Raw genomic sequence first — 26,990 nt, forward strand, 5'->3', positions numbered from 1 at the left:
TGTCAGTTGCACAAATGAACTGTCAGCAATGCGTGTGTCTGTGCCTGTTTATTAACCCTTAAAAAACAAACACAAAACAGTGCCACCTAGCCCAGGGATGGAGAACCTTGTGGCCCTCCAGATATTGTTGGACTACAGTTCCCATTGCCCCTGACCACTGAGCCCTGCTTGATGGGAGCTGAACTCCAACAACATTTGGAGGGCCACAGGTTCCTTAACCTAGGCTATTCCACATTTTGAGCCACAATGGGAAATGGAGCACTGAGCAAAGAGGCTCAAGGCTTCATTGCCCCCTGCCCTCCCTCCTGCCAACTTTCTGGCAGGAAGCATTAATACTGCAGACTCCACACTGGCTAAAAATATCAACCATTTTGAAGGAAGTGATCACACAGACTCCTCAGGGAGCTTTTCAGCATTTATTTCTGGTAAGAGGCTTGATTTGGAATCCTAGCTGAGACACCAAAAATAAAGACAACTGGCTGCCTTTCTAAGGGTTGTTGTTGTTTTTTTACTTTGTCAGATTTCACATTTTAGAAGCTTAAAGCAAAGTGAGGTCCGTTTCCTGTTTTGCTCCCCTTGTTATCCTCAAATTTCCCCAAACTTGCCCTGTAAATATATAATGAAGAATAGGCACATGTGAACATTTTCACCACTCCAGGCTATAAAACACAGGAAGGCTTGGCAGTGAAAGTTTAAGAAAATCAAACATTATCTCCAGAAAAATATGAATTGTATTTCTCACTTAAAAAAAAGAAGGGGCTACAATATTTCACAGTACAATCAAAGCTGAGTGTACCTTGGCAAAATCAGCTGTGGGAATTACTGGAAAAGTGTCCCTTTCCTGATGGTTTGAGATGTGCATGCTAGAATATGCCCATTAAACTCCACCAGGTGGTTTCCCACTCCTCACTCCCTCTACCCTGCAAATTCATTTCCCAAAGGCATTAGGCTCATTTAGTCTCTTGCACCATTATGTTACTAGTTTGACCTTCCCACAATAGCTCCAGCAAAGGTGAAAAACTTGGAAGATACCAGACAGACCTGTAAAGTAGGGACTGTAAATGAGCTTCCATCCGAACAACAAAAGACTGTGTTACCTCAATGGTTTTTTGTTGGTCTATTCCCAAGCTGTGCATCAGCCGCAGAACTTGTTCATTGTATTCTCCAATTGATGGCTCATTCTCTTGTCCTTGGGGATAGAGAATAGGTCTCTGAACAGGAACCTCTACCAGCATCCACTTGTGCTCTTTGATCTGAGCAATTGTCAGCCTCTTGGATGGATCCAGGACCAGCATCCTCCGGATAAGATGCTCACACTCTACATGGACAGAGTAGGGGTGAAAAGTTCAGACTGATACAGCTAGTATGGGATCTATCTGCATTGTTAGCCTGTGTCAATGTAAGCTGGGTGACTATTAGCAATAGGAAACTGCTTAATTCAGATGCCAAATACTACTGCTAAAAATAAAAATAATCTTGAAAGAGGTCTTTAATTTGTATAAAGAACAAAACCCATTTCTCCTACAGGTGAGCAATTAGGGGAAACAGCACAATTATTTCTAACTGCAGGCACAATAAAAGGAATAATAGCAATTCTTCATACCCATGGGACCGACTGAATTGCACAAAAGGTTTGCATTAACCAATGAAGTTTCAGAACAGAAAAAAACTGTTTTGTTTTTTAAGCTCCCCATTCCAAGTATGTGTTCTTGCAGTTCTGACTTGCTTGTTGCAGTGCCTACTACAGCTGCAAGAAATCATTGCCCCCTGCCCAGTTGTTATGGAAATTGTGGAAAGGAGCACCATCATGGCATCGTACCGCAATATTTTATTTTAAACATTTTTGTGCTGCAGGCCACCAAGGCAGTTAAAAAGAAAATGAAATACCCACAAACCAGTTGAAACAATAGCAGAATTAAAAACAAGAGTATTAAAAACCAAGATGAGTAGAGGGAAAACCTATGGTCTCCAATTAAAAACTAAGCTGTATGTCTCTGTCAACTGTCTAAAGTCCAGGGATGGGACCACTCTGATCTCCTGAAGGAAGGGATTCCATAACTGGGATGGTTGCAATAGAAAAAGTCCTGTCCTGCAACCCTACTTACTGAATACTGAATCTCTTTTTGGTAGCAGGACATTCGACAGAGTATAGGAAGATGAGCTCAATGAATGGAGAGGTACGTAAGGAAAAGAGGCGGTCCTTCAGATTGGTCCTGGTCCTGTTAAGAGCTTTATACCTAACCACTAGTATCTTAAATTAGGCCTGGAAACAAATTAGAAGGTTGTACAATCTACCTAGGACCAGTGTAATATGATCTTGAAAAAATGAACACTAGAATGGCTATTTCATTTTGTGCCAGCTGTAGTTTCTGAGCATCGTTCAAATGTCCAACATGCTCCCCACGTAGAGCATGTTCCGCTAATCTAATCAGGTGAGCAAAGACATGCATCACTACGGCAAGTTCTGCCTTTTCACAGCTTGCACTGCAGTCACAGCTGAGAAAAAGCACTCCTGAACATTGCAGTCACCTGTGCATCCAAGGACCAGCAGTGGAACCAGGGTACTCCTGAACTGCAAGCCTGATCCTTCAGAGGAAGGCAAATACCATATACTGTATTTTTCGCTCTATAAGACGCACCAGACCATAAGACACACCTAGTTTTTGGAAGAGGAAAACAAGGGGGAAAAAATCTGAATCCCAGAAGCCAGGACAGCAAGCGGGATCGCTGAGCAGCGATCCTGCCGGCTGTCCTGGCTTGTGGGATAGCCATGCGCAGCCTCTTCTGGGCAGGGAGAGCCTTCATCCCTCTGCCCGGGAGAGGCTGCGTGCGGCTAAGTCTCCCCCAAGAGCCGCGCTCCCTTTAAAGAGCGTGCGGAGTGTGTGTGCAGCTCTTGGGAGAAGGGCTGCCCTTCTCCCTCCTTGGGGAAAAGCCCCCAAGAGCCGCAACATGCTCCACACAGCTCTTTAAAGGGAGCGCTGAGCAGAGCCTCCCGCCTGCATTCACCCCATAAGACGCACACACATTTCCCCTTACTTTTTAGGAGGGGGAAAGTGTGTCTTATAGAGAGAAAAATACGGTATGTTGTTTTTCACAAGGCATCTCATTGTTATATGATATTTGATGTTCTGCTTTATCTCACTCATGTTGTTTGCCACCCATCCTATCAACCACCCCATGTTTAATGATGAATTTGGATGGCTGGGAACGACATGGAAGCTGTCTGTTCACTTGGCACAACAAGTGGCACTGACCTAGGGTCTTGGCCACACAGTTAAGCCTGACATTTACTGCTTCCCAGGATTTCTGAGTGACAGTGGAGAGTTGGTGAAGCTGTGCTTAATTGACTAACTGCATGGTCCGAAACGACAGAAAGTTGGGGAGTCCTACAACACCAGCTGGTAAGCATTTAAGCAGTGGCTTGGTCTTTAGGTTCTCCAAAGTTTTATCCCTTGGATACTTGACAATGCCATGTCTACACCTACACATCCAAAATGGCTGTTACTGCACTAAGATTTTATTTCTGCATTCACGGTACACTAATATGCAGCAAAATTAACACTGACATTGTGGAGGTTATAGAACGCATAGACCATGTAGGGGACTAGGATGCTCCCAAATGGAAGTTTATTGTGCTATCATTGCTGCTCACGTTTAAGAGTTTTTGCATTGTTTAAACAATGTCTTCCTCATCAAAATGTCACCTTTGTACTCCCCATGTAACCCAGATTTCCTCTTAAGTAAAAATGACCAATTATACCTGCTGGTATAGAAGCTCCTTTGAGCATTTTTCTGACGGGGGGGGGGGGGGCTGGTTTGTATGGTGATGTTCCTGGCTGCGGCTCCTACCACTGCACCCTTATTTCTGTTTGCTCTTCACCTGAGCAAAACCTAGCCATTCTGTTTCCAGCAGCACAAATAACACAACTGTGCCTGCTTCCACTAACAGCTGCATGTGTAGTCACATCGAAATTTCATCGACTATTCTTTCAAGGTCTTGATGCATGTAGAAGATTACCTTGGAGACTAATCACAGTCCCCAACAGGACTTCTTTCTATTTTTAACCCAAGTCATGTGCAAGACCACTTTGCCAGGATTGCAGTATAGCTACATATCTGTCTTGCACAAGACGTCTATATGACTCTTTTTTAAAAGCCACCAAATGGGAATGGATCCTCTCCCACAAAGCAGAAGTATCCAATTTGTCCATAATGAAACATGACAACTAAAGGCTGGTTCTTGCACACCTCCTTTGGAGTAAAAGCATTTAAGATCTGTACGCAAATGTACAGAAATACCTGTCCATGCCCACAAGGGGAAGAGGTAGTGAAGGTCAGGGGAGTAGTGACTGAGGGGGTCAGAAAACATAGCACAGAAACATTCCATCAAGAACTGCTCAGTCGTGTAAACAGGAAACAGTGGAATGCCTATGAAAAAGCTAAAACTAAAAAATATTGTGTGGATGGTCATGTACTAATCACACACACACAGAAAAATCAGATCTGAACAATCTATGGGCAATATTAATTCCCTATCTGGAATACCCCTTGATGGTTTGACACCAACACTAAGAGCCTGTAACAAAGATTTTGATAGGAGGCAGATTTTGGGTTTTTCCAGAAACAAAATATGAAGACACCGCCACACTTTTCAGCTCAAGATCAGCAGAAGCATAGATGAACGAAGAAGAAATGGAAAACATGAAGTGAGGAGAGGGAGAAATGTCAGAAGGGAAACATAACAAGGTGATGATCACATTGCTTTAGGAGTTTTTCATGCAAAGAAGTGCTGTTGTTTTTTGTTTTTAAAAGCCACAGTAATGGAAAGACTACAAGTGATTAAGATTAAGCACACAATGGACATGCAAATAAAGGGATGTGCATGTAGTTTTGAAGTGAGTTAGATAGGTCCATTCATTCCTGCTTAGCATCATGACATCCTAGCTGCATTCCATGTCACATCAAGCAGCTATCATATACCAACCTAGAAGACTTAGCAGTGGCTAGAGCACTGCTGCTCTAGGATGCTGCTCTGGTCAATGCTAAAATCATGGGACAAACATCCTCATAGCCTATTAAACACACATTGCAGCTGGTGATGCGGCCGTCCAATAGCATTGTCTTACATACTGATGTTTAGGCATCATCAGGTTATCATGTGTTAATATGGCTGCATCACTAAGCAATTGGATAACAACTTCCCCCATGTGCAAGCAGCTGTATTATGTACTATTATTGTATACTCAAAGATGGTTTTCAGGCAAATTAAGCCATAGTAACTGTAAAATTAGAAATAACTTGCTGTTTTAGTCTGAATCTCTGCACTTTTTTGCTATAGGACTGAAACGAATATTTCTTCAGGACTTCTATCACCTTCATCACCAGCAGAATACAGGCAATCCTTGCTTTGCACGGCGGTGATGTTCTGAACTCTCTCTCTTTTTAAAGATTTTATTGGATTTTTACAATTTATAGTCAATCAAAAACGCAATATAACATTTGTCACATAAAAGAAAAAGAAAAAAAACCCTCCCCATGACTTCCCTCAACTTCCCCTTCTGCTTCTTGAAATATTTACTACTTCTGCTTAATTATTATCTTATTTTTATAATCTTATCAGTTTTATACCAAATTTTCCTTCATGTATACATATTGCAGTCAATTTCATTCCATGTTATCCTTACTCAACCTTTGATTTTATTTTCTGACTTGTGTTTAATCAAACCCTGCTAGTGAGTTGGTATCTTTACAGTATTTCTGACGTTCTGAACTCTCTCCACACAAACATACACTGCGCATTGGTGGGGCCCACATGAAGTGTTCTGCCCTTTTAGTGATGCTTTAGTGACATTTTCGGGTCACTTTCAAGTTCAGCATCGTGTGTACATGGACATGTATCAATCAGTCATTGCCTGTATTATAAACAATAGGAAAAATTAAGCCAAAAAGCCTTACACAAAACTGTTTAGGGAAGTTTTTAATGTTGGATCTTTTACTGTGTTTTTAATATCCTGCTGGAAGCAGCCCAGAGTGGCTGGGGAAACCAAGCCAGATGGGTGGGGTGTAAATAAAAAATGATGATGATGATGTTACCTTCAGACATGAAATAAGGGATCCGGAACCTCCCTTCCAGAACCCGTTGCCTCAGGATGGGCAGAGTAGGTCCGTCAAAAGGCAGTGCTCCACATACTAAGACGTACAGAACTACACCCATGCTCTGAAAGAGAAAGAGGAGTTTTAGATTTGACTTTCAAAACATGCAGACAACTGTACCTTGCTCCATAGTGTGCTGGTAAAACCCTTATATACTAATGCTTTCTTTCCGGTGGCTTTTCACTACATCTGAATGTTTCAGTATGTAAGCAAGGTATATCCAGAATTTATCCCATATATATAACACAGACTAGCAAGGCCTACAAGCTGCTGGTAGCAATAACACCATTAACCTTTAGAAGCCCATGTCTAATTTTTCATCAGATTTATTTAACACTTGATTGTAAGAGAACCTCTTATGTGGTTTAGAAAAGCATATTAAAAAAAACACTTCAAAATTATTGATAAACAGTTAAGAGGTGTTTTAAAACATACAACAGTAGCTTTAAGAAAAGGATAAAACACATGTATCATCTGTACATGTCAAAATATACTGCTTTTTGTCTTTCAGAATTCTGCAAAAAGCCTTTCCATACATTGTACCAACGAAACACATTTCTATAACTTGGTTGCAAAAGTTGGGATGCTGACTTGTTGAGGAATCAAAATAATTTGGCCAGGACTGTATTGCTGAAGCATCTCTTGCTTCAAGCATTCCTACTAGGGGAACAGGGAGCCAGTTTTTTACACCAAGCAGATAAGAGAGGAAGGAATCCATTCCAAGTCACTATGGCTGAACTGCAAACCAACTCAGAACCTAGTGTAGTGACTTCCCCATCGTCTGCACGTTTGTGTTCCAGCAAGCCAACCTTGGGTTCCATTTTATCAGCTGAATCTGTTTAGAAATGACTTCTCGATACTAGTTCCCAATTGCAGAGTTATGATTTTATTTGGAATTATTATTATTTGCCTTCAAGTTCTTCAGTTGGGCAACATCCAACTGAACTTATGGGCAGTAAACTGCGCACCTCTGGAACCCACACCTTCCTTAGATTACTTTAAAGGACAGAAGTTCTATCTGCAACTCTGGAACTGCAAACAAGACAAGACCCTGAGTGAGACTGATAAGGGAGTGTGGGATCTACAAGCTAGCTTTACTCAATAAAATATAAACGACCTTCAACAGATGCACCAATATTCTTAATAAAAACCCCTCCTCTCCCCCCTCTTCTGCCCCGACCCTATACTGCATACAACACTAATGTCTCGTATCAAATGTAACTGATTTGTAGAACGGACTACAACCTTAAAAAATGCACATACCAAGAAAATCTTGAATAGAAATTACTTTTAAAAAATAAAATCTGAATCCCACCCTGAAGTTTGCTTGAATTCTCTCTGCTCAGAGCACAAAAGTGTGATTCTCCCTAGTTCCCAACTTGCAAAAGCTTACGAGAAGAAATCCCTGTGAAGGTTAGGATAAGAGCCTCAGATCCTGATTCTATGCAAAGCCTGTTAAGATTTATTATGTAAGACGGGGGAGGGGAAAGAACAAGGGAAGAGACAAAGTCAAAGTAGCAGCAATGTGCTAATAATGACTGAGCCTGCTGGAAAGTATGCACAGTATTTGGTAGCATTAAATCTGCTGAACAATGTAATGCCACACAGAGACTGGGGTAACGCAACAACAACAAAATATTTATCTTTTCTCCTTTAAATGGAGAGCATCTGTTTCCCAATGGCAAATTTTGGGAGCCTAGGCAGAGCACTTTTCTGAGCTGTTTTTGCCGCTACAGATTTTGAGGGGGAGGAGAAAAGGCACCAATCCCACCATAATTGTGAGAATCACTGACCAATTTTGGAAGAGGCACAATTTTTTTTTTCCAAAAGAACATTTGCATTGTACAGCCAGTGCTTTTCATCTGGTTTTGAAAGGTATTTTTGTTAGCAACCTAACAAAGTCAATAGCTTCCACAAATATTTTTCAAAACTCCTGTTGATCTGGCACATCCTCACAAAGCATTAGGTGCTGTAAATCCTTGGGTGTGTTTGAGGTGTGTACCGAGTTCATCTGGAAGTTAGAGGACAGCGGGCGCAATGAGGCGGTAACAGTTTCCTCATTAAAGGGGAACTCTTGTTGAGATGTGTTTATTTGTAAAACAACGTGGGTGTCTTCACAGAGAAGAACGCAGCACTAATGTCTGCACCCTGCCTCCTTTCCAAAGAAAACCAAGACCGAGGGCCAGTTCCAATATGGCAATTTTCACTGCATCCATAGTGCGAATGATAACAAAAATATAAATATAGCAAAATATGCTTGCCATAAACAGTCTGAAGGTATAGACCAAGGTTGCCATAGTTCAAAAAGTGAAAATCTGGACACAAAAATTGTTGCGCTTTGGTTACCATACATTCAGATTTTCCTGGACATTAAAGCGATTTCCACCGGGAAATTCTGGACAGATGGAAACCCTAGTATAGACCAGGGGTCAGCAACCTTTTTCAGCCGTAGGCCGCATAGACCTTCTGATGTTACTGTTTTCCTCACTGAAGTGACTTGTAGGCTCAATCCCATGACAGAAAACTGGTGCCATAAATGCTGTGGACCATTCACACTGCCAAGTTTTAGCCCCTAAACTCTGGCAACACAATGGACAGCAAAACCATGCTCTGGAAACATTGCCATTACCCAATTACCTCCTCCTTGGCAAAAAAACTGGAGAGCAGCAAGCCTGGCACTGCATTAAAGGAACCTGGATCAGCACATCCTCTCTCCTGTATGTGCTTTGCAAGATTTTCTTGTCACCTCCATGTGTCCTTTCCCATTAGAGTAGCATGAAGCAAACACACACACACTTTTTGGTTCAGCCACGGGCACCTGCCTGCAGCAGAATTGTTCAAGGCAAACTGTCTTGTCCTCTCAACTGAAAGAGAGGATGGATAGCAGCCATGTGCAAATGACTCAGACAATCCCTCTGGCCATACAGAGAATTTAGAATCTTAACTTTGGTTTGAACTCCCAAGAAGGAGGAATTAGCAAGCTAAACTGCAGCATAGACATAAGTGCATAGATTCAGTAAGAGAGGACCAGATTTCTGCATTGGCCAAATTGTTTCCTCTAATACAATAAAGACAAGTTTCAAAGGAACTCTTGCTTCCCATTCTCAAAGCTACTGGGGCCTTTATGACTTGTCTTTAAAAGCAAGACCAACTTACCTACCAACTAGGAAGAGCAATATAACATGTTAACTAAAATTTAGCAGTTTCTTTAAAGGGGCGCTCAATTTAATACAATTAAGATACCCATATATCCAGCTGCGGACCCTCGTACTGCTGGCCTTCAAACACCTCAGGGGCTGCATATGGGGGGCTTCCACACCACGTTGTCAGAGGCTCACCACTTTTGTAGAAGTTGCCAAATCCAAAATCTGGAGAGAGAGAGAGAGAGAGAGAGAGAGAGAGAGAGAGAGGGTAATTGATAATTTAGTTATATTTTTAAGTCCAGGCTGAATGTATTTATCTGGTATGCTCAACAAAACAAAATGGAACCTAATGTATATTAAGCCCCCAAATCCCTGTGAGCTCTTTGCACTTGTGGGGGCCCTGGTTTGAGCCCAAACAATATACAAAAACACTATATCCTTTCTCACGTCGTAGCAGCTCAAGATAATTTCTCTAACGCCTCAATAAGAGTTTGGGCTCCAGCAAAACAGTTCAAATCCTGAGGAAGAAAATCCAGGAGCAGACTTCTCCCATCATGGCATTTTAACCAGACCCCACACCATCAAGGCAAGTCATATTAACTTCATACCAGGTGCACCGTGCCCTGTTTTGCCACTTGAGGCAAAATGGCAACATGCCCCTGCTGCTACACTTCTCTTAGCAGAAGCGGTGGTGACTTCCACTGTGATCTTGCTGGCATCTCATGAGATCTCATGCCCTCTGGAAGTGGTAGGGCGGGTAGCAGAGGAGAGGTGGGCACCGCCTCTTGGGCTTCCATTGCTTGGGGCGGGTGCCTCACCCTGCTCTGCCTTATCAATGGGCCAGGCCTGGTTCCTACCAAGCACCATCAAAGGTTAGACACAGAGTAGTACAGGAAAGACATCTCCTTCCCTTCCTGTTACGAACTAACATTAGGAGCTGCATTGAACATTTGTAGAACAATAGCAGCTTTTGGTTCTTCCAGGCCTTCAGTTTATGAGTTTCCATTAAAGGCTGCTTGTGCTGCTGGTGCTCCTGAGTACAATTAAGTACTGTGACTTCACTGTGCGGGTACTACGTATAGCCCCAGTTATTTTTATATATCAATCAGAGATGTGTAACTAGCACACAGCTAAGACAATTAGCTTAAAGCTATAAAGACATTGTAGAAACAGAGTACAATTTTACACAACAGTGTTGCCCATGGTCACTCAATTTGTTTGATCCTATGAAAAAGTTTTTTCTGGAAGACATGGCTGGAACAATCACAGGTGTCTGTGATGATGGTGTTAGGAATCTGAAAGCAGTTTTTAGACTTGATCCTGAGAATGTGGGTGGTCTGGATTCCTGTTTTCCTACCCCCTTCTTGTCACTCTTCTCTGGGTACTCCAAGTTCTGCTCAGCATGGGGTCTCTGCCATGCCATGAAAACTCTCAGCAGGAAGTTGCAACTGCATTAACTACTACCATCCCACCTATATGCATTGCAGATCCATTCCCAAGAAGCGACTGAAGTTACCCTGACCATGAGAGCCTTAAAAGGAACTAAAATATAACCTGCATAGTAAGAACAGCTTCAAGGGCAGAACTCACAGCTCAAGAGCAAACGCAGAGGTGAACAATTAAGCAGCTTGGTGAAGAGGACACAATGGAGCGAATGCAAGAGCCCATTCGTGCCCTTGTACATTTTAATGTCACCTGCAAAGCTGGCATGATAGTGGAAACAAAGGATCCTAAGGGCACCAATGTGGACTAGTATAGTATTTTTGGTTTAAAAGCCTCCAGGAGACAAGCTAGTGTACAGTGGTGCCCCGCAAGACGAATGCCTCGCAAGACGGAAAACTTGCTAGACGAAAGAGTTTTCCGTTTTGGAGGTGCTTCGCAAAATGAATTTCCTATGGGCTTGCTTCGCAAGACGACAATGTCTTGCGAGTTCCTGCGGTTCCCCCCCTCCCCCCTTTTTCTAAGCCGCTAATCCGCTTATCAGCTGATCCGATCAGCAGATAAGCCGCTAAAAGCCGCTAAAAGCGCTAATCCGTCAATGGGCTTGCTTCGCAAGACGAAAAAACCGCTAGACGAGTTCTCTCAACACTTTATTCCGTCAAATACTGCTGTCAAAATTATAACATACAATGTTTGCATAATGTTTGTAATGCAAGACTTGTACAGCATGACTTAATGCACACTTGGTATTAGCATAGTAAGGTGCACGGACTATTACTTCATAATGGCCTCTCTAAAGGAGCTGCTCATACTACTTTTCCGTGGAGCACAGAGGCACACAAGCTAGGTTTCCAACTGGGTCGTTGCAAAGAATCACACCTCAGACTAACAAGCCTCATATATTCTTGAGCATAATTGTTCACTTGTCAAGTTCCAGAAACTTTGAAGCGAAACTCAAAGAGAGTTTGGTAACAGAGATGTTTGTTTAGTCTTATCTCCCAACTGCATAGTTCTAAGCCAAGGCATGCAAGTGCCATGTGGCATTGGTCAGCAGACAGCATGACTGGATAAATGCTGCAGTTGTACAGGCATCATAGAGACTTTGGTCCAGTAGTGAACACGCTGCATTAGGCTGGAGAGCAAGCTTCCAGTTTACCTTGCATGACCTGTGCTACTAGAAGCAGCTTGACATGGACTCCTAGTGTGATACGGACAAACTCTGCCTCCATATTTCATTCAAAGGTAGGGGCCTTCAGATGGCCCTAATCACACACCTCAGGGTCCAACGTGTCCAACACTGGAAACAATATACAAATGAGAAACTGATTTCCAAGCAGTTCTGCACCTGCACCTCAAATATAGGAATACAGACCTAACCGACTTTCCACTTAAAAACAGGCATTTTAAAAACCATTCCAAGAGTACAGTACACATCACTATTTTCAAATTTGATATGTCAGAAGAAAAATGCCAGTGGCGCAAGAAAAATCGTCTGATTTTGCTGCTCTTTGACCAGATAAGCAGATAGTGGCCTGGTGTGCATGTAATGCTAGATCAAAGTTTAGCATTACAAGAATGAGCCACACACAGTGAACCTCAGGCTTGTCTCCTCCTTGGGCATGCTTGCGAAAAGGAGACTGGAAGGTTTTGCTTACAGGTTTTTGCCTGCTAACCCAGTCAGTGCCAAGCAAGAGTGGTTTTTGCTTCACTATTTTTCCCAGGGTATGTAATTGCTTGTTTTACTTTGGATGGTGACTGCTGAGATTATGTCTTATAAATTTTGTGGCCCACCTAGAGCCTTAAGTTTGAGTTATTTAAGAATGTTAGCTATAGGTAAATCCAACACAAAACCTAAGAGGCATTGAACAAAACGCATTGAAACTGTTTTAGCCTTAAAAGAAGTGGGTGGCTGAAGGGGCAATATGCAAAATATTCACGACATAATGGCTGCTTTAAGGATGGCTATAATAAAAAGGGATGTCAAGAAAGGAAGAAGAGCCACAGAATTAATTGCAAAAGGGATCTTATGAAGTCACTAACAGAATAGAAATAAATTAAATACTTGCTGAGGGCTGTAAAGGTATTGATCTTTTTAATGGCAGGGGACTGGCTAATTTACTTTGAGGTCCTTCCCAGCCGTGAAGTGATAATCTTCTAGTAAGGAAGAAACTTGTTCTCCCTTTATTTGAACACTGCTGGGAAACCCAGATGGCTGTTCATGTCACATTTCCCCATTCATTCTATCTTCCCTCACCCTAGAAGCTGGAGAATTAATCTATGATAACTAATGCCCTCTGTTAGTCAGTTTCTACTACCGTCTTTGTTGTGAACTTTTCAAAAATCCACCGTAGCAAACCATAAAAAGAGATGAAGCAAATTCTTCCCACCTTGCTTCCTATGCAGGTGTAAAGACCCTTTCCTCACAATTCTCAAATCTGCGATACTGAGCTGAGATTTAAAAAACAACAACACAGAGACAGACAGGAAAACAACAATATTTCCATATGAATCAAAGTTTTTTAAAAAGCATCTTACTTGGGAAATTTCCAAACCAGATTATGCAATACTTTTGATAAGGTAAAATTACAGAGCCTTATACAGCCAGAGAACACCTGTTGGGCAATACTGCATGTCAAATTCACACACACACCAGTTTTCTGTGATGTTTATTATTTAATACTAATGTACGAGATATAGCAATCCAGAGCAAAGGGCTCCAGAGCAAAAGAAGCTCCCTTCCCCTACAGTTTGAAGAATTTGAAAATACTTTTGTCTGAAAAGAGCAAATGAGTTTTAAAGGGGAGTAATTTTAAGAAATTGGGTTTGTTTGCTAGCAGAAGGCATCTCTCCTCAGCTTCAGGAGGGAGATGTGTGGATCTTTTGTTATTTGGTAATGTGAGCAAGGCAGTAATTGCAAAGAGAGGTGCTGATAAAAGGAAAGGAATGAGTGAGAGGCATAAACCTGACCCACTGCAGGAACTGAATACTGATCACTGATCACCCAGTTCTGACGTCAATGCATGTTACACAGTCCACCAGCAGAAAAGGCTGCTGTGAGCCCTTTCAAAATAACAGTCTCCCGTCCCCGCTTTCCTTCAAATGACCTAACTGCATTCAAATCATGGAGTCCTCTCTTCTGCACAGCATCACGCTGATGCTCAAACTGCTTTGCTGGATTTAACCCTCCTGGCCTTTAAAGAGGCTAATGTGGACTTTAAGGAGTAGGTCAAGAACATGCAAGACAACAGCATCTCTGGCAGCTCTGAAGTGCTGCAATTACAATGTCAGGCCCAGACAGTTGCTTCCTTTTACAAAGAGGCCCCACTGAAACACAATTCTGTGTCATCACTTCCACAGAACCTGGAAGACTGATGCGCCTAACAGTCTTGACGAGCCCCTCAAAAGCTAACCAGAAAGACAAATATTTTCTCAGAATAGCCAACAGAACTGTGTTTTCTCCCAAGAAGTCTGGGAGAAAAATTGCCAGGCTTGCACCAAACCGTGCCCCTCTCCATAGGAAAATTCACATAGAGTCCATGCAACCATTTATCAAGAACAATGACAATGACAATAACAATGACAACAACAACAACAACAACAATAATACCCCACACATCTGGCTGGGTTGCCCCAGTCACTCTGGGTGGCTTCCAACGCACATATATTAGAACTTGCTTAGATCAGTCATCCAATCCACCCATCCTAGCATTAACAGAATTTTAGCAAACTATTCAGAAATCTGGGTAAGAACCAGGAGTGTAAAATTCACCAGAGAGATTATCATTGTAGCAAGTGGCTACATGACCCAACGTCATATGTTACCATATGGTAAATGGTCATATTTAAAGTATTTAAAAATAAGGTCAGTATTAATTTGGGTAATTAAAGGAAGTACAGAGATCTTCAAGCAGGCAAGACAGATGCAGTATCACAGTCATTTGAATTTCAAAAGGGAGTGCCCAAAGCCATTGAAAAATACTTAGCTCATATACTGAGCAAAAATAGTATGAAATGATGTAGTGATTGACGATGGCTAAAGCAGTTTTAAAAAGAGACAAATTCCTGGGGGGTATAGGCCTGTCAATGAAAACTGACAAGGATAGCCGAGTCGAGCCTGCACTTTCAGAGGCAATGTTCCTGCGATTACTAGAAGTTGGGGAATTAATATGGGAGGGCTAGAGCCTTCATATCTTTGATGTGAACTTTCAGGAATCATCTGGCTAGTAAGCATTAGGAACAGGTTGCTGGTTTAGATGGGCACTTGTTCTGATCCCAGGACTCTTTTGAAATATAATTTAGATTTCAATGCAGTATAGTGAATTTCATGCTGGATTAAAGATAGGAGCTACACAGAATCAAATCCTTGCTCTGCTACCTTGGACCAGTTACTCCCAGCCCAACTTACCTCCCAATATCATTGTGAAAATAAAATGTGTGTTGGTGAGGAGGAAGCAAGGCTATGTGTGGCTGTCATGCATTTCTTGGGGAAAGGGCAGAATAAAAATGTAGTAAGTATGTCAAGAACCCTTGGAGTAGAAACTCAGCACAAACTTTTGAGCCTTTAGGTCACAGTGTCCAAATATTTCAATTTTAGTGTTCATTTTTACAGCGCTGAAATTATCATGGAGGATACAGAATCTGACAAGTGCCAGAATTTCAAAGAACATGGGTTGCAACAGAACAAACAAACAAAAAAGCATCACCCATTCTGACAGAGGTATGAAAAACCAAGACACTTGATTACCACATGCAGATGTCCCAGACGGCCAGATCCATCCTTAAGGCACACAGGTGTGTCTTTAAAAAGGGACAATGGTGCAGCCCAAATTGATAAATAAAATGCTGCTGCTGCTGCCACACAACAGCATATGAAGGATTCTTGTCATCAAAGTTCATCAATGCAAACAAGTTACACACAGATCTTTTGCTGTGTAGTTTTTCTGTCCTTCAACCCTTTATTTGCTGCCCCAAGAGGACCCCCATTTTTCTTAGCACAGCAAACTACATAGTGTGAGGAACTGAACACTTCCCCATTTCCCAACTTCCCGTTTAAAATGTGTCTATGGGAGATTTTTTAAGTGAACAAATTAGAAAAAAAAAATAGTTTGCAGGCTTTTTTGTATGCAAGTGGTCCATTTGTTATAGGGGCAAACTGCTTACTTCTTTGCCTTCCCTGCAAAAGAAAATCTCATTCCAATATCCTCTTAATATCTTGTCCCGTCCCCCCCCCATGTATTAAGGCCAGTGCTTCATGGTCCACTGAATTTCACTAATTTCAATGGAAGGAGTAAGTCTTCTGTAACACCCATCAAGCCAGGCTTGGGTAGGGTATGTGTGTTGTGTGGGGGTTGGATTCACTGCAGCACAAGTGCATGGGCTATTGCAGTCTTCCCCAACCAGGTGCCCTCCAGATGGTTTGGAGCACAAGGCCCACCAGCCCCAGCTATCACATCTGGAGAGCACCAGGTTGGGAAAGGCTGGCCTCTTGTATCTTTCCCTCCTGTATGAAGTGCTACTGTTTGATACCAGCACTGTGTGTCGTTCAGAGTGATTTTTTAATTTCATGGGGATTTGTTTTTAACAAGCTAACTTTACTGCCAACTTCTTTTCCTTGGTGCAGCTGCTCTTCTTTCTCTGTCATCTATCCCTACGTAAGAAAATGCTAAGAAGCCTTAAACAGTCATTATTCCCTCCTCCTTGAAGCTAAACACCATCTGGAGAACTTGCCAGACATCTTTTATTCCAAGAACTCTACTGCTCTATAGAACTCTCAGCAGCTTAAAAATGAGTGTCCCTCATTTTTGAAATTCTGGTCTGGCAATCCAAGGATCCTTAGTATTATACTGAGGCAAAAGAAAATTATCTATTGCAAGGAACATCTGCTGTGTCTAAATTTGTAATTAAAATTAAATCAAGCATGCTAAAATAATCCAGAGAGTTTCCATTTTGAGCTTTTTTATACTCAAGAATTATTTGATTAAATTTGATTGTAACCAGCACATCTGGCAATGCTAACAAGTTGTCATGACACTACAAAAATTCATAAAACCCTACAAAATTACTGCCATTTTCCCCCAAGAAAGAAATACAAGAAGCAGCTATTTTTAGTAAGAACTTAGTGTCAAAAGCCTACACCACCCATAATTCAAAGGGGGCATATCAGGAAATCCTCTCTGTCTTTCCACTTTCTCTAGGGCTGCTATAGGAAGTTTGCCAAAGTCACTTGGAGGAAAGAGGAATTTATTTCCCAGGCACTAGGACAAAAGGAAAAAAAGTATTGAGGTACCTGCTATTTTAATATTCATGTTGTTATCAAGCAGGAGGTTTTCAGCTTTGAGGTCACGGTGCACAATCTTACGGCTGTGACAGTATTCGACAGCGGAGAGAATCTGCCAGAATTTGCGCCTGGCCTCCGACTCACTCAAACGGCCATGGTTAGCAAGGTAATCTGTAGAAAGAAATATGGGATTCAATGAGTTAATCACATTGAAAAAATCATCTTCAGGCTTTCCAACATGCCCCACAGGTAGACATCAGAGATAGTATGTTATGCTCTCCCCAAGTTCACTAGCAAACTGCATTGTGATACTTGCCCATTATGTGAGGTTAACTTTTCTGCTCCAAAGTTTAGTCACTAGGAGAAAGCCTTGCACATTCTTGTTTTGACAAGAACAAAAAACAGTAACCTCCTCATTCACCAGAGACTGGATGTTTCACTCTTCCTTCATAGTACATTCTGTCCTGACTGTTTACTAGAGTAACCAGAGGTGATGTCTTTGCTTGGGGCTTGCCTTAAGTTTCCTATATGTGGCACAAAGAGGCGAAACAGAGCAGGTACAGAGAGGGGAAGTAGACTGAACTAGTCATTTCCTCACAAAAATGGAAAGCAAAAATATACAGCCTTATAGGTTCCAAGAAAAATAATAAAGACAGCAATCTGGTATGTTTTCTTTCTAGTTAAGGATTCTGAAGTAAAGGACATCTGTAATGGTGCAAACCATTTCCAGGAGTCAGTATTTTTGAGGCATTTGGGTGACCCTCCACTCTCCTTTGATTTACACTGCTATAGAGTGGGACTTTTTTATTTAGTTTGCAAGTAATAAGTAAATGTTAACATAAATTTATGGTGGCAGCGCAGTAATGGGGAACAGTAAATTGTATAAAGGCCAGTTGACCAAGCCAAAAGCATGAACATTAAGGATGTATCTTAACTGGAAAAATGATATCCACATAAAAAGCAAGCCCTGAAGAAGGGTTTTGCGCATGAAACATGGCTGAGGACAGTGTTCTTCCTGTCGAGTGCAGAAAAGAGAAGCCCATTCAACACATGCTGTGTGCTCTCACTGCAACATGAAGACAGATGCATCTCTCCCTATCCCCTTTCAGAAAGGAAATGGTAACGTGCTACTTTCAGAACCAAATGTCTTGCTTCTTAAAGGAGGAGTTGGCAATGCAAAGTCTGTGGCTATACTAGGCCCAGAAAAGTTTTCTCCCCAAAATTATTCTCCTTGTCCATCACCCTGTCTCCCGACCCCAGCCCCAACCACACATTCCATCCTGGCAAACTGACATATAAAACACAGTTGCAAAGAATCAGGAAGTAGACTGTCAAGAACCTGGAAGATGGCACTGATTTGTTGATTAGGTGGCTTATTATGAGAAGTGATTTTTGGCCTTTTTTAAAAAAAAGAAAAGGAGGGACACATATTAATGGACTATAGATTCACAGTTTTGGACCAGTTATTTGCAGGATGGCTGCATCCATCTTAACCTGCCTGGACCTTGAGGTTGGTCTCAGATGGCCTGCCATCAAGAACTCTTAGGTTTGTGAGACAAGGGTAAAAGAGACTTCTTGGCAGAACTCTCTTTCTCGATTGTGAATGACTCCTACTCTATTGGTTTATAAACTGAGCTTGATTATTTTTTTTTTATCACATTTCTTTTTAATATGTGGTAGTCAGTATTGTTTTAACTGCCTCTGTTTTCAGGTTATAAAGTTTTAGTTTTATATTGCAGTTTTATTGAAATGGTGCAGTATGTTTTTGATGCAAGCTACCTTGGGAGAGTTTTGCTCTGAAAGGAAGCACATACACATTATTGAAACAAACAAACAACCCTGCTCAATAGATCTGGACGTGACAGATACAGATTAATGCATATAGTAATACAACATTCTTGTTAGAGTTTAACACAATTAATTTCCTTAGAGAAGGGGAGAACTTGCCTATGGGAACTGTATTAATCAATAGTAATAAACAACTACTGATCAAAACTGATTTCACCCAAGTGCACCTTTTATGGAAGTAATGCTGACCATCTACTCTACTGAGGATATGCAATCTGCTCTGCATAGATACATTTTTCAAGAAAGAACATGAAATATTTCATTTACACCTCTTACATCCCCAAACGATATCGTCACCTCAACAATATACTTAGCAGGACAAGTGAATTGGAACAAGACAAAAATGAGAAGTAACCAAGTAGGTTGCTAACAGACCAGCCAATACATTCACTACAATAACAGTTATGCCTTTATTTAGCCACTACAGCAAATTTGGTCACAGAGCAGAAAACATCTTCATTCCTCGCAAAAAATGTATATACTTATAGGTTGCAAGGAAAATAGCAAAATAATAAAGATAGCAATGTAGTATATTTTAATTCCAATTTCTGTATTCTGAAATAAAGGGCATATTTCTGTTCAAGCAGGGCTTGATGTCCACATCTACTTATGTATGTTTGACTGCTAAACAACTTAGTAAAGGTAAAGGTACCCCTGCCTGTACGGGCCAGTCTTGACAGACTCCAGGGTTGTGCGCCCATCTCACTCAAGAGGCCGGGGGGCAGCGCTGTCCGGAGACACTTCCAGGTCACGTGGCCAGCGTGACATCGCTGCTCTGGCGAGCCAGAGCTGCACACGGAAACGCCGTTTACCTTCCCGCTAGTAAGCGGTCCCTATTTATCTACTTGCACCCGGGGGTGCTTTCGAACTGCTAGGTTGGCAGGCGCTGGGACCAAACAACGGGAGCGCACCCCGCCGCGGGGATTCGAACCACCGACCTTTTGATTGGCAAGTCCTAGGCGCCGAGGCTTTTACCCACAGCGCCACCCGCGTCCCTCTTCAAGCAGGGCTTGATGTCCACATCTACTTATGTATGTTTGACTGCTAAACAACTTATGCATGTTTAATTGCTTTATTTCCCCTTTGCATTGCTATGACAAAACTCTTTTAGATCTGTCATATACTCCAATGCAGCAATGCACACTGAAAAATTCTGAAACAAAACAGCCAACCTCATGCTATCCTAGTGTAATTCACTAAAGCTCCAATTTACCACCCAAGTCAGTAACACTTCACTTGCAACAAATCTTAAACTTTATTTTTCTGAAAGGTATCCAGCTGCAATTTTCAATCCCATGTTAGATAGCTGCCTACCTGTATGGAGAGACAGATGGAAACTATCCTTAGTGTTCTGAATGCTGGGGCTGTGATGTCAATTAAATTGATCGATAAAACTTAAAATTAATTAGGTCTCCAGTAACAAGTTGCCATTATTATTTATTATTATTTGACTTATTAGTTGCTTAGTACAAAAAATGCTCTAAGCTATTTACAAAATGTCAAAAGTCAAAAGGGTGCAACATAAAACAACACATTTCCATAAAACCATTCTAATAACCCATAAAAGACCCATAAACCAACAAAAAAACTACAGCAGCAAAAACATTCTCATCAAAGGAATAATCAGCCAGCTTGACATACGTAGTCTAATGAAGACCTAACAAAACATTAATCATTATGTCCTTTCTTTGGGTGGCAAAGTTGAAGCCAGCTAGCTGGCTTCCACTAAGAAAAGCATACTATATAGAAAGATAATGTCTGGGGTTGACTGATCAAGAGAGTTGTTCTGACCTTTGTGGGATATCATATAGAACCTCCAAGTGCAGAAGCACTATATGTGATTTTTTAAAAAAGCTTCAGATGTGATAAAAAGCACAACAAGTTAGAATTTAGCCATACTCTAGCCATATCAAAATCTATGCAAATATAAAAATCAAATTGAAAATGTCTTTCTTATTCAGATGACAGACCTAAATCATTCTGCATTACATTTTGCCTGCTACTCTCAACGAGCTCAAGAGGATAAGGTGCACCCAGTCCAGAATCGTGTTCCCACAGTGGCCAATCAGATACCTATACTCATATGCAGGATGCACTCAAATTCATGTTCTCCAGCAACTGGTATTCAGACGCATACGGCCTCTGATAGAGGGTAATGGATGCCCATCATGACTAATAGCCATTGACAGTCTTTCCTCCACAAAACTATCTAATCCCCTTTTAAAGTTGCTCAAACTGGTCACTATAAGCATGTCTTGTTAGGGAATTTGTGGTAATGAACATTCAACTGAGCAAAGTACAGTGATACCTCAGGTTACAGACGCTTCAGGTTACAGACTCCGCTAAGCCAGAAATAGTACCTCGGGTTAAGAACTTTGCTTCAGGATGAGAACAGAAATCACGCAGCGGTAGCATGGTGGCAGTGGGAGGCCCCATTAGCTAAGGTGGTGCTTCAGGTTAAGAACAGTTTCAGGTTAAGAACAGACCTCCAGAAAGAATTAAGTTCTTAACCTGAGGTACCACTGTACTTCTTTTTCTCTGCCCTGAATCTCCCACCATGCAGCTTCTTCGGATGACCCTGGGTTCTAGTACTGTATTATGAGAGAGGGTGTTAGCTGTTCTTGCTTTTCCATTCACCCGCAAGTGATGAATGAAGCCTTAACAATTACTAACTGATGACTGAAATACTTTTAAGATGCTACAGATAGATAATGGACAAGGGCTGCAATCCACACTTTGCTGGAGGGGAAATTTAGCAGCAAAGAAAAACAGTATTCTACATCTTGCAACTTGCACAATGAAACTTAATACACAGGGAGTAGGAACAAATATTTTCCTCCAGCAATATTTCAAATACAAAAAAAGTCAAAGAACAAGTCTAATTTACAGTAAGCTAAGCTGTCTGTTTATGGTACAGAACAGAGCTGGCAAAGAACCTCAAGGAAAAAACTCTGAAATCTGCCTGCTATAGAATAATTGCACTGGACTTTACTGCATCTATCCCCGAGAAGGTTGCTATAAATTAGGAGGCAAGAGAGAGTCCATTATATGTTGCTTGAAAATAAATAATCTTTACTGAACATGTGGTCATTCTTCTAACCTGATATCAGCATACATAAAAGCAGAATTCTGAACTTTCAGCACAAATCCCGAGAGTATTTTTCTGGTGGACATTTAGATTTCTCATAAGCATATTTTTAGTAATAAGAATAACCACAACTACACTAGATTGGAATCTCACTAGAGAAAATCTATCAGGGATTTCCCTGAATGTCAGACTTTCAGCATTCCTCTTTACAAAGTGTTTCTCAAGCCAAAGCAGCCCTTTGCTCACGGTACCTTAACTCTGTTGGTCCTGGAGGCAGGCTATGCAGAGAGTGGTTGCCTTCCAGTAACAACAGGCCAATTAATTCATCCGAACTTTTTACAGCAATGCAAACATTCTCCCCCCCGCCCCATCTTTCTCATGTTTACTGCACTCCCATGTCATTTTCCATCACAGTCTTTCCTTGCACATTTTTGCAGATAAATAGGCATATTTTTTCAAGTGGAACACACTGAGTTGTATGCAGTGATAGACATACTCAGGGAATAGACCCATTGAAATGAATGGACATGATTCAGATCCACTCATTTCAATGGGTCTACCCCGAGTAAAATGTCATTGGCGACAACCCTAACATAATATTTCATCCAAGTATCAGCCACAGTAGTGGAACTTTTAGAAAAATAACATCTCCATCAAAAAGGGTTCAGCTTCAGTAACAAATAATATTTCAATAGATTAAAAGAGATGTGGATCCCCATTTAGAACCCCATTAGTATAAGCACTTAATGAATAAGACAGTTTCCACCATCGTCTTGACATGTTAGAATACAATATATATCACAATAATCAATCCAGAAGATGGGGATGTGTTTATGGTGCATGTGCATGAGGGAGGGAGACTTGGGTAACAATTACGTAAGAAGATTTTATAAACATCGTAAAATTAGGGCAGTTCTAAGAGGCTGCAGTGAGAACTCTCAGCTAGTGTCAGCGCCCATTCAAAAACAACATTAGTCTTAAAGAAGGAGTGGGGGAGAAGAGAAGGGATGAAATGCTGAAAGCACAAGATATCCCACAGGGCATTAGTTTTTTAAAACGTCTGTTCATCAGTTTACTGTTAATGTGATGGACTGGAAGAAAATGGTATCTACGGATGTTCCCCTCTGCTTAGCGCTCAGTATTTCAGGTGAAATGATGATGCCACAGCATTTTGCAGGTTATCATAAAGGCAGCTCCCTGGAAATCTAAAAGGGCTGGCAATCTGGAAGTTCGACATAGGAGAGACAATATATCAAGGGGTGGGTAATGGAGGTGAGTGTAAACAAGGGAAGGATGCATGCCATTTGGTGACATGTATTTAGACTTAGATTAGCAGGGGCTGAGGACAACCCCCAACGGCTTCCCAGGAAAGTTGGGTCATAGACAATGGCAGATATACACTTGGACCCAAGGGCAGAGAGAGAGGAAGGTCAAGGCCACAGGGGGCTGTAAGTATGTATGAGGAGTTTGTGCCAGAAGCGTTAGCAAGCCAGCATTCAGATTGAGGGAGGGGTGTCACATGGTATGATTGACAAGAGAAATTATTTTGGCGGTAGAGCTCTGGATAGGGCTGAGACATGACAAGTCAAGGGCAAAGAGAAGGTTGCAGTTGACCAGGTGGAATATGAATGAAGTGTGAGCCAGAGTTTTCCCTGAGGAGGAAGGAGAGGAAAGGGCAGTAGTAGTTTTGGAAGGCTGTGCAGAGGGAAGCAACACAACATAACAGACTGGATATGGACAACAAAAAAGAGAGGGGATTTAAAGGACGGAGCCAAGGGTTTCTGCTTGGTCAACAGGGTAGATGGTGACTACTGCAAGTGCATGAGAAAAGGAAGGCTTCAACAGAACTATAATAAGTCTTGTGTTAGACATATATGCCCAATTATTCTCTAAACAGAGTGGCTGTATTACAGACACTAAACGGATGCAAAACCTATGAATCCCACTGAATTGAGCTGAACTTCCAACCCGATAAATATGCACATAATCATGATGTACGTGTGACCATACACAAAGTGCTGTCTTCCCCCATTATATAGATATTTTTGATAGAGCCACCCTTATTTGTGCTCCTGTGGCTAGAAGGGACTGAAGCCACCCTGACATAAAACACACACAGCAAGTGAAATCACTGACCTGGCTTCCATGTCACACTGAAACCACAGTTTAAAGCAAACAATGGTTTACACTATAAAAGTGCTGGTTTAATGAGATGTGAGATGCTGGCAAGTTACATTAGTCCTACAAAAAACAGTATCAAATATACTGAAAAAGAAATGTGGATTGGGGGCTAGTCCTTTTGAAGTGGGGTGTCTAGTTGTGTTATGCAAGTTGCTCACCTGTTTTGCCAGCCACAAGTATAAAACTTATGCATCTTTCAAATACCGTATTTTTCGCCCTATAAGACGCACTTTTCCCCCTCCAAAAATGAAGGGGAAATGTGGGTGCGTCTTATGGGGCGAATGCAGACTCCTTGGCTTCAGGGATAGCAACACGAAGCTTCCGAAGCCTGCGCTCCGGAGGCTTCGCATTGCTTCCGCTGAAGCCAGGAGAGTCTGCTGTTTGAGGCTGGTGGGGGGGGAAAGCAGCGCTTCCCCCATCGCCAGCCCCAGAGGATGGGGGGCAGCAGGAAGGCGCGCGACGCCTTGCCGCTACTCTCCAACCCGGCTTCGAGGCTGGCGGTGGGGGAAAGCAGCGCTTCCCCCATCGCCAGCCCCAGAGGATGGGGGCAGCAGGAAGGCGCGCGACGCCTTGCCGCTACTCTCCAACCCGGGTTTGAGGCTGGCGGTGGGGAAAGCAGCGCTTCCCCCATCGCCAGCCCCAGAGGATGGGGGGCAGCAGGAAGGTGCGCGACACCTTCCCGCTACTCTCCAACCCTCCTTTGGGCTTTTGCGGGAGATGGGGGAATTCCCCCACCTCCCGCAAAAGCAGGCAAAAGCCGCGCGCTCTTTAAAGGGGCTCCGCGGCTTCTGCTGGCTTTTCAATGAGTGGGGGAATTCCCCCACCTCCTAGAAAAGCCCGCAGGAGCCGCGCACCCTTTAAAGAGCGTGCCGTTCTTGGGGGCTTTTCCCCGAGGAGGGAGAAGGGACTGACTGGCCGAGTCAGTCCCTTCTCCCTCCTGCGGGCTTTTGGGGGAGATGGGGGAATTCCCCCACCTCCCGCAAAAGCCCGCAAAAGCCGTGCACTCTTTAAAGGGGCTCCGCGGCTTTCCTAGGAGGTGGGGGAATTCCCCCACCTCCTAGAAAAGCCTGCAGGAGCCGCGCACCCTTTAAAGAGCACACTGCTCTTGGGGGCTTTTCCCTGAGGAGGGAGAAGGGACTGACTGGCCCTTTCAGTCCCTTCTCCCTCCTGGTCGAAAAGCCCGCAGGAGTCAAGTGGGGCTCCTGTGGGCTTTTGCGGGAGGTGGGGGAATTCCACCACCTCCCGCAAAAGCAGGGAGAAGGTATTGGAGTAGCGCACAGGCTGCGTGCAGCCTGTCCGCTGCTCCCAGAGCTGCGGGGGGGAAATCATATTTTTTTCCTTGATTTTCCCCCCGAAAACTAGGTGCGTCCTATGGGCTGGTGCGTCCTATAGGGCGAAAAATACGGTACTTGAACTTTCCTTAATGAATCATCTTAACCAACTTTCTCTTAATAATAGGGCCTACATAATAAATTACAACTAAAAGTATTCTACTTGTAGAATGTAATTTCAAAGCAAAACCAGGGCTAACATGTGCAGCATTATGCTGAATAAATTATTCGCATCGCCATGGACACATCTCAAGCTTCGCAGCAATAATTTGCTGACTACTTCAGAAAGTTTCCTTATTTCTCTCTCCGCTCACTCTGTAAGACACGACAAAGAGCTTTGTCAACAGCACTACTCATTGCTCCCTTCAGCTTTCAACAACTGAAAGAAGATTCATTTGTTGTTTCTTTCGAACAACTTCAAGTTCTTATTTTCTTTGCAACGAGGTGTTATTTTGCAAAGTGTAAAGACAAATTACCTAAGTCAACCCATGTGGTGGCAGGCACTAAATCCTGCTCTTTCCCAAGAAATAACATACACAGAGAGCACACATACACACCAGCCATGTGACACATCTTTGCTAAATAACCATTGCCTACTCTGATATTCTGTGCAGATATTTTTTCAAGGGAGCAAAGGTGTGGTTGTGTAGCAGCTTCTTGTATTCCTGGTTCAGCACTTCAGCAATAACCTAGAAGTGAAGGAAACATTGCTCTAAGGAGCAGGTTCTCCTGAGGTCAAGGTTCTCTGCAGAGGCTTTGACCTAGTACAACTTGCAATGCTCAAACCAATTGCTTCCCCACCCCCACCCCTTGGTCATAAGAACAGGCAGAGAACCAAGGTCAAGCAGAGCGAAAAAAACACATGCATGTGTATGTATATACACACAGAAAGACAAAGATCTCCTTTAGGGGTTTTAAGCAACAACTAATAAACACACAGGAGCACAGGAATCTGCCTTATCCAGTTAGACCATCAGTCCATCTACCTCAGGATTGTCTACTACACTGACAGGCAGCAGCACTCCTGGGTTTCAGACAAGGGTCTCTCTCACCCATCCCTGCAGATGCCAGGGACTTGAACCTGAGGTCTTTTGCATGCAAAGCAGATGCTCGATCACAGCTCTTCCCCACTTGAAATATTTGAAAAGATTAATCTGCAGCAGACCAGAGGTTGTTTTTCAAGAAGATTAAAAAGGAAATAAATCTGTGTTTCAACTACAGTTTAGTATACCTACGACTGGAATACCCAAAATGGGCATACTATTTTCACACGTTAGTAAACAAGTGGGACGTGGGTGGCACTGTGGTCTAAACCACTGAGCCTTGGGCTTGCCAATCAAAAGGTCAGCAGTTCGAATCCTTGCAATGGGGCGAGCTCCCGTTGCTCGGTCCCAGCTCCTGCGAACCCAGTAGTTCAAAAGCACGCCAAAAAGTGCAAGTAGATAAATAGGTATCGCTGTGGCGGGAAGGTAAACGGCGTTTCCGTGTGCTGCTCTGGTTTCGATGTTCGGTTGCGCCAGAAGCAGCTT

The 26,990-nt window shown here is 42.5% G+C and overlaps 1 protein-coding gene and 1 long non-coding RNA gene across 3 annotated transcripts in view; one reads left to right on the forward strand and one right to left on the reverse strand.

The window, feature by feature from the left end:
• SIK2 (salt inducible kinase 2) overlaps positions 1 to 26,990 on the reverse strand; it is a 79,895-nt gene that overhangs the window by 20,575 nt on the left and 32,330 nt on the right. For both annotated transcript variants that reach the window (XR_014520367.1, XM_083480957.1), the window contains exons 4-7: positions 17,023 to 17,184; positions 9,397 to 9,521; positions 6,094 to 6,217; positions 1,098 to 1,318 (exon numbers count right to left, since the gene is read on the reverse strand). Coding sequence is in view for 1 of the 2 variants with exons in the window: in XM_083480957.1 (XP_083337083.1) it covers positions 1,098 to 1,318; positions 6,094 to 6,217; positions 9,397 to 9,521; positions 17,023 to 17,184 (632 nt within the window). In the remaining variant the exon portion in view is untranslated. The remainder of the gene's footprint in view (positions 1 to 1,097; positions 1,319 to 6,093; positions 6,218 to 9,396; positions 9,522 to 17,022; positions 17,185 to 26,990) is intronic.
• On the forward strand, positions 11,866 to 16,598 carry LOC310696128. Its single transcript, XR_014520450.1, has 3 exons — positions 11,866 to 12,458; positions 15,346 to 15,453; positions 16,357 to 16,598. It is a non-coding gene; the product is annotated as an uncharacterized lncRNA (long non-coding RNA).

The sequence above is a fragment of the Podarcis liolepis genome, assembly GCF_965112155.1.
Source record: "Podarcis liolepis genome assembly, chromosome: 16".
Lineage (NCBI taxonomy): Eukaryota > Metazoa > Chordata > Lepidosauria > Squamata > Lacertidae > Podarcis > Podarcis liolepis.